The sequence below is a fragment of the Diospyros lotus genome, chromosome 5 (genome assembly GCF_014633365.1).
Source record: "Diospyros lotus cultivar Yz01 chromosome 5, ASM1463336v1, whole genome shotgun sequence".
Lineage (NCBI taxonomy): Eukaryota > Viridiplantae > Streptophyta > Magnoliopsida > Ericales > Ebenaceae > Diospyros > Diospyros lotus.
This window is the reverse complement of record NC_068342.1, coordinates 38,506,806-38,515,146: the sequence shown is the minus strand read 5'-3', so window position 1 is coordinate 38,515,146 and position 8,341 is coordinate 38,506,806. Positions and strand designations below refer to the sequence as shown.

Below are 8,341 nucleotides of genomic sequence, written 5' to 3'. Positions count from 1 at the left end.
AATGTAATTTTCAGAAAATTGTACAAGCATGGCCGATTTGGCCATAGATTTGGCCAAAAAATCCGGCCATTTGGCAGCCTAGAACCATCAAGGAGTGGCCTAGGGAGGTCTAGGAGGCGTGGGGAAGAAGCTTTGGCCGGAAATCGGCCACGTGGGGGTCGGATTTTGGCTATAAATAGCCAAGGATTTCGGCCGAAAATGAAGCATCAAATTGCTCGGTTTTGAGAGCAAATCGAGAGAAGCCAATAAGGGGCTTTTGATCCTTGAGGGAAGAGGATCATTTCTGGAGATTTTGAGAATTTTTTGGGTAGTATAGAGGGTGTTTTCGCATATATATACATTTGGCCGTATATATATATATATATATATATACATTTTGCGTGAAGTATCAAATCGGGTTATAGAGTGATCGATCGAGGGATCTAATAAGGGGCTTTTGGTCACAAGGCTATGGGTAGAAAATCTGGAAAGTTTCGTGTCAATCGGAGTTCGAATCGAGGGTCAATTTGATTCGCCAGAGTTTGGTGGCGGGATAGCTTCGGCTGACTGTTTTTGGCCAAATCGAAAGGCTTCCGGTGGTTTTTTCCGAGCAAGATGGGTACCATTGGGATCGACTAAGGGAGAGGAACAGTCTGGTGTCGTCGCTTCAATTTTCCGGTGTACCGTCGTCGGAGAAGATGACCGGAGGTATTTTTTGTATTTTTTAAATACTGAAAATATAGAAAATTCGATAAAAAATAGAATTAAAGGAATTAAAATTATGAAAAAATATCCAGAAATTCAAGAAAGATGAATAGTTTATTTTGATGAATTTTTATCTTGGAAATTTCTTGAGGAAATAATTATTTTTGATTTTTGAAAGGAAATGTAAATAGAAAATAAATAGGAGGAATTTTTAGAAAATTCTGAAAAAATTCCATAAGTATAAGAAATTTATTTTATGAGTTTTGGTGATTTTTATTCAAGTATATTCGAAGTAAATCGATGAGAAATAAATTTTCTCAAGGAAAAGTAAATTATGAAAATTTGAGAAAATAGGAGAAAAATCTGGAAAATTTTCAGAAAATCCCATAGGCTTATAAATATTGTTTTATGAATTATTATGTAAAAATATTTGAGAAAATAGTTGTGTAGATATTTAGTTTGGATTATTAGAGAAGAAAATGGGAGAAAAATAGGAAAATTGTGAGAAAATTAAGGAAAATTATAATTGTTGGATAAATGTGATGATTAGGGTGCCTTGAGGGTTGAGACAAAGTGACTCGTGCGAAGTTCTAGGTCAGGCACGCAAATCGAGGCGACTCGCACTCTTCAAGAAAGTTGAGTTACAAGGTGAGTGTTCGCCCCCAACTTTGTTTTGACTTGTGAGTGGTTCTACCCGAAAGGACCTTGAGTGACATGTGAATGGTTTACTGTAAATGTTCATCCCTATGGTTTGGTTTATTATGGTTGTCCAAACAGTTATTTACACATGCATTGAATTTCGTACGGTAAGTTACATACATTGAGATGTTGATTTTTATGCATGTTATGATTTTTCGGCATTGGCTTATTTTGTGTCGTCCATGTGGGGCGTGGGTTGGTAACCTGTGACGTAGCCCAGAGTGACAGCACTCGGGATGCGTACCTAGAATTAATGCTAGGTGACCCATTTGGGACGGGGCTGAGACGGACTTCACCCTATGGGACCCAAGTGGCGAGGCTGAGAGTGGACACCACCCCAGTTGTTGGCTCAAGTGGCGGGGCTGCGAGTGGACACCACCCCAGGTTCCTTTGAGCAATAGCATTAATGCCGAGGTGATGTTGATTCCGAGGATAGTGCTGATCTGGCACTCTTGGGGCTAGGGTTGCGTTGGGTTTTGGATTGCTTTTAAGTTGGAGCGTAAAACCTAACAATAATAATGGGGTGATTCCCGGGTTCATATGTCGAGGTTGTCTCTCTTAAGCAGGATTGTTTTGCCAATGGGCCGAAGTGGTTGTGTCGCCTTTAGAGAGATTGCATTTTCCCTAGTTAGGGTTAAGTGCTATGTGGGATTCTCTTAGGCTGATGCATGTCGGGATTTATCGATTTTGTATATGATTTTTCATATCTGCATGAAAACGTTTTTGAACTCTCACTCAGATGATTCAGCATCTAATTTGGACTATGTCCCTGGAATATTCAAACGTTCCAGGTGAAAGCAGTGGTGCCAAGAAAAAGAATATCATCGAGATGTAGCGGCTATGTTTAGTTTTCGTAGGTTTTGTCCATAATTACGATGTTCAGAGGTTATGTAATATTTTGATATTTTCATGTGAAACATCGATTTGATTATTGTAAAAGGAATTGTCGGTTAAATATTATTGAGGTTTCGATCTTGCTTCTGCTGATGTGATTGATATTACATGTCTTAGTCTATTAATTCTTAAATTTTGATATGCTAAGAAGGTACGATCGGGATTGTCGGGAAATGACTATGATGAAGGTATATGTATCGAGAGACTTATGTTGTGTGTTTAAAATATATATATATATATTCCCGAAATCTCGAGTTAACGCTCGCTTGGAAAAAGTGGGGTGTTACAAGTACAATGAATACAATGATGGCATACTAAATGCCTATTTTACCTTTTACCTCTCTCCTTCTTTTTTTTTTCTCTTTTTCATTCCTCTCCTTTGATTTAAAAGAAATAAAAAAATAAAAAAGAACAAATAACTAATGGTAACTAACCAACCGCCACTAGGTAATTAAAAAAAAAATGAACCCAAACTATTTCATCACCATTAACCCAATCGGGAATGAAGCGAGATTCATTGCAAATGAGAGAAAAACAAAAGAAATGGGAGAATGTACCCATATTCATTACAAATGAAAGAAAAACAAAGGAAAATGGAGGGGAGAGGGCGAGGGAGCGGTAACAACTCAATTCAATTTGGATTCATCACAAATGAACTTAATCGCTAAGTTTATTTGTGATCAACTATAATTTACCAAAAAAGAGAGAAAAAAAAAAGATTTACTATCGTCTCTATCAAATTGTTACTGCATATGATATTTTTCATCGTCTTTATCCTTTTATTTAAGTCTAGAATGACCTATATTGTTTTGAACTATTGATCCTTAAATTTGAAATTTGAAATAATTATTAACATAATTGATTTTAAGAAGAAGAGGAATGTTGTTGTCAACTAAGAAGAAAAAAAAGGAAAATAAATGAGATATTTGAGAAAAGTGTGAGAAAAATGAAAAATAATAAAAAAGGTTAAATATAAAGATATTTTAATTATTTTATTAATGTTTAATGAGTTAATTACTGATAAAAAATTACAATATACCATTAAACTTACTCTATAATTTTTCAAATCTTAAAATCTCTTTGCAATTATGGGGAAGGAATGAGAGAAATCTCAAAAACTCTTTGCAATTCTCTAAAATTTGGGGTGGGTGGGGGCCACCGCTGGAAGGGGGCAAATCAGGAAGGAACGAGAGGGGGACCCGACATGCTGGCCTATCAGAATGCGGCTTAACTGTTAATGCCTTATTGTTTCTGGACCCGCACGCACTGTACTAGTGCCTTCCTGCCAGGGAGACAAGGAGATCTCACCACGTGTTGCCTCCAGCTACCGCAGATCGGGACTACCACCTGACGCCCTCATCACTTTGGGGTTGCGTACTCGCGCGAATGTTCCATTCATCCGTACATCACCGACGTGGGTCCACCGCAACGTTGCTCCACATTGAAGGTGGGCAATCTGGACGGCTCGACGGATGAGCTGTAATGCACCGCCGGTCCACTGGGTCCCGCCGCCAAGCGAGTGATTCCGGAAGCCCCAAACTCAAGGACGGCCATCGCGATATAGGCATTTAAGGCTTAAGATTGTGAAAATGACTAATCTACCCCCCTCTTCCGTCTTCATTTATTTATTTTTTGTAAAATGGTTGCCCAATAATTAAATAAATTCTTAAGCCACTTTCAATGATTTACAAATCATACATGATTTTATTTTAAACTTATCATCCCCAGACCAACCTATTCAATAGTTTTGAATTAATGCTCTGAGCATCTCTTATCTAAAAATAATTATACTAATTACCCTAAGCAGGGGGGTGCTGCAAGTAAACACTGTACTGTGCAATGATTTTCTAACAAATATCAAGCCCATTTCCATTCAAAATCCACAATTATCATTGATTAATCAAATCACTCCGGTAAATGTCAAAACCAGGAATAAAGATATCCAGATAGCTCAAAAAATCTCTTGGACATGAAGCAGATCAATAATCCAACCAACATAGCTAGCAAACAATCACATTAACAGTGGAAGTCAAATGTATGATGACACACACAGAAGCCAACCAAAACCAATCAATTTCAACATGAGTCATTTGAAAGCATTTTGCTATCTAGTGTGTGTTTCTTAATTTCGATTTCCACTGAGTTCATCTGACGTGTAAAACCTTGCCAGGTCAGGGCCCATCTGGCAAAACTTCCTTTCGTTACCAAATTTGTCTCTATCCACATTCCGACCGCCTCACTCTATATATATATACGACACTAGCCCACGCACCCTCTTCCATTGATTTGGTTCGGTCGAGCAGAGCACCCTTTATCAGGCCTGCATCTTTCAAGCCCAAAACCACTCTCCATAGCAACATCGAAGGCTATATGTTATGGAGATTACTTCCACTTTCATGCATGTTCTGCTACTTTTCTATACTCTCTTATCATATATTTTTTCAAAGAAACAAAAGAGGAAGCCAAAACAGAAGGCTAAGCTTCCCCCGGGATCAATGGGGTGGCCCTATATGGGAGAGACTCTCCAACTCTACTCTCAAGACCCCAGTGACTTCTTCGCCAAAAGGCAAAGAAGGTAAAAACCATCTTTAAATGTCATATATGAATTCCTCTCCTCCTTCATTACCTCTTCTAATTGCATTAAGTTTTAACATGTTATCATTCTTATCCTCTACAGATATGGAGATGTATTCAAAACGAACATACTTGGCTGCCCTAGTGTCATGCTGGCTAGCCCTGAGGGTGTAAGGTTTGTACTGGTGACACAGGCTCACTTGTTCAAGCCTACATATCCCAAAAGTAAAGAGAAGATGATCGGCCCTTCTGCACTATTTTTTCATGAAGGAGATTACCATACTCACCTGAGGAAGCTGGTTCAAAGCTCGTTATCACCTGAAGCATTAAGAAGATTGATTCCCGGTATAGAAGCCATAGCCATTTCTGCCTTGGAGTCATGGGCAAGCAAGCAGGTCATCAACACCTTCCATGAGATGAAAGAGGTTAGCTAGTTAGTTTTCAAACAGATTTTGTCACGCAACAAGCTTTCTATGTTCACCACATGCCGTTTGATGCATTCTACCTCATTTAACGTAATTTATTACCTGGTTTGTATTGCTTTTTTCCCACCACTTCATAGCCTCCTCAGAGTTTTGTTGTGCGTGGGCTTTATTTAAATTCTGATTATCTTTACTGGGTCCTCTACTTCTTTTTTCCTCTTTTAGAGTATGCTTTTCTAATAAATAAGAATTTTGTTAATCTTCAACAGTTTGCATTTGAAGTCGGCATTCTCTCTGTGTTTGGTTATTTGGATGGGAAATACAGGGAGGAGCTGAAGGAGAACTACTGCATAGTAGATAAGGGTTACAATTCTTTCCCAACTAACTTACCAGGAACTGCATATCACAAAGCAATCTTGGTGAGCAAAGTTCTCATATTCTCTTGCATTATGAGTCTCTACTAGTCCCTGTTTAAGTTCTTTAAACTGATGACTACTCAAAATATTCTGTCATGATAAATTCTTAGGCAAGGAACAGGATTGGTCAGATACTAAGTGAGATAATCTGCGAGAGGAAGGAGAAAAAACAACTGGAGAAGGATCTTTTGGGTCACTTGCTGAACTTTAAGGATGAAAAAGGCCAGACTTTAACAGAGGATCAAATTGCTGATAACATTATTGGTGTTCTATTTGCCGCACAAGATACAACTGCTAGTGTCCTAACATGGATTCTGAAATACCTCCATGATGACCAGAAACTTTTGGAGGCTGTTAAGGTAATCTATTCTGAGGAGGTTTTGACAAACTTGATTCAACCAAACATGATATTTTAGTTACACACTCATGAACTGCGATGGCATCCATCTTGCAGGCAGAGCAAAAGGCGATATATGAATTAAATGATGAGGGGAAAAGGCCCTTGACATGGGCACAGACTAGAAATATGCCACTTACATATAAAGTATGCTTCCTCGCACTCCGGTATGTTTGGTCAGAAGCGTATTCTTGGAAGCCTCCCTTCCTGAAGTATATGAACTTAAAATTTCAGGTCATATTGGAGAGCATGAGGACGGCAAGCATCATATCTTTCACCTTCAGAGAAGCAGTGGTTGATGTAGAATATAAAGGTAATTGATTTAAGAGAATAGAATGATTAGACTATTTTGAGGTTTTAACTTGGTTCTTATATTTATAATTTTCCTAATAATTTTCTTGATACTTTAACAGGATACCTAATTCCAAAAGGTTGGAAGGTCATGCCGTTGTTCAGGAACATTCACCACAACCCTGAATTCTTCCCTGATCCCAAACATTTCGACCCATCAAGATTTGACGTATGTGATTATGCATGGAACTGTAAAGTTGCATTAGCTTTTGGTTTTGTCTCTTTTCCTCTCTATAGAGACAGGCTAGGAGGACAGCTTTTTTTAAATATTGCTTCTTATTTTTTCCTGGTTGTTGCGGTTTCAGGTTGCTCCAAAACCAAATACTTTTATGCCATTTGGCAATGGAGTGCATGCTTGTCCAGGGAATGAGCTTGCCAAACTGGAGATGCTTGTTTTAATCCAGCATCTGGTTACCAAGTCCAGGTATGAAAATGACATTCCAAATTTTCTAATCACACACATAACAGAGAAGAAAAAATAACAAAATAGAATAAAAAAATGGGTATACCATCAGCTCTAAATCATGAAAGAACCACCAAAAAAACAAGTCTCAAGTTTTCTGACATTTATATATGTATTAGAAATATGTATTGACTATTTGTTTTCTTGCCTACAATGATTTTTGGTTGCAGATGGGAAGTGGTGGAATCACAAAACGGAATTGAGTATGGCCCATTCCCGGTGCCTCTGCAAGGCCTACCAGCCAAGTTTTGGAGAGAATCAAGCACCCAAGAAGAATGAATTTAGCAGAAGTTATATTGGCTAAAGAGAAATGAAATTCTAAATTCAATCTTTATGAGGAAGAACATGACCCTTCCGTTGATCTAATGTTTTTTATATCTAATCCTATTGTAAGCCTAGCACTCTCTATTCCGTGTATCTGATATCAGAATTTGTATAACTTGAAACTAGAATTATGAACAATGTAATTGTTAATACAAAAAGACTATTAGAGAACACTTTTGCACCTTCTGTGACTCGAGTGATTGACATTTCCACTGAAAATGTATCTGGGAGAGCTGTTAAAGAAAACCATGGGGTGGTCCAGACGATTTTTTTTTATTCCATTTATCTTCATCTGCTTGCCTTTATTTTATATATCAGATCTTCATTTGCATGTTCAAGAATAAACAACACTCCACATGGAGGTCAGTATCAATGGCCACAGCAGTGCCACGCTGCCACCGCCTAATAGGTGAGGTAGAAAGGGACACCACTGGCTTAAGGGCTCCCTGTCACAAAAATTTGATTGTCTTCTAAGGAGGGATCCATCCACTTCAAAGCACACCACAAATCAAGATACTCAGCCATGCATTGCTTGGTCTTAATCTGAAGGTGACATGGTTGGGCAGTGCTTCCCATGTGATAATACTATGAAGGACAATGCCCAACTACTAAGGGCAGTGAACAATTAGGTACCAAAAAGGCCAAGAAAACTAAGTTCTGGATCAATCTAATTTTCTGATTTAATTTGATTAAGCTGTGGGGCAGCATTAATTCAGTTCAGGGTCAAAATCAATTTAAACAGGAACCAAATCAGAAATTGACTTGTATTTGCATAATATTTTGTTTTTGTGTGTGAAATTGTCACTTCTACACATAAAAGCAAAATATTATTCAAATGTAAGTCAATAACCAATTGGAAACAGCCTCTTTACAAAGCAAGAGTGAGACTATATACAAAAATGACCCTCGAAAGAATACAATACTCAGACTTGACCAAAATTGGGCCATAATCCAAGAATAGAATTAAAGCACCCCTAACCAACACCATTTGGTTTGATTCGGTCCCATCTCATTATTAGTTTTGATCTAGGTTGAAGAAAAAAGAAATGATCCAGGCAAGAGTGAGACTATATACAAAGCAAGAGTGAGACTATATACAAAAATGACCCTCGAAAGA

At 38.0% G+C, this 8,341-nt stretch overlaps 1 protein-coding gene across 1 annotated transcript; it reads left to right on the top strand.

Moving 5' to 3' along the window:
* The first annotated feature begins 4,550 nt into the window (after positions 1-4,550).
* LOC127801163 (abscisic acid 8'-hydroxylase 4-like) lies at positions 4,551-7,397 on the top strand. Its single transcript, XM_052336050.1, has 9 exons — positions 4,551-4,852; positions 4,955-5,276; positions 5,543-5,692; positions 5,800-6,048; positions 6,144-6,233; positions 6,321-6,399; positions 6,500-6,606; positions 6,743-6,861; positions 7,071-7,397. The coding sequence occupies exons 1-9, from the start codon at positions 4,653-4,655 to the stop codon at positions 7,177-7,179; spliced, it is 1,425 nt and encodes a 474-aa protein (XP_052192010.1). The 5' UTR covers positions 4,551-4,652; the 3' UTR covers positions 7,180-7,397.
* The last annotated feature ends 944 nt before the right edge of the window (positions 7,398-8,341 follow it).

Bases quoted from the DNA above. Each gene is read 5' to 3' on its own strand.
- LOC127801163 (XM_052336050.1), top strand. From the start codon at position 4,653: ATGGAGATTACTTCCACTTTCATGCATGTTCTGCTACTTTTCTATACT. The intron at 5,277-5,542 runs GTTAGCTAGTTA...AATCTTCAACAG, and splicing joins CCTTCCATGAGATGAAAGAG to TTTGCATTTGAAGTCGGCAT. The intron at 6,049-6,143 runs GTAATCTATTCT...TCCATCTTGCAG, and splicing joins AACTTTTGGAGGCTGTTAAG to GCAGAGCAAAAGGCGATATA.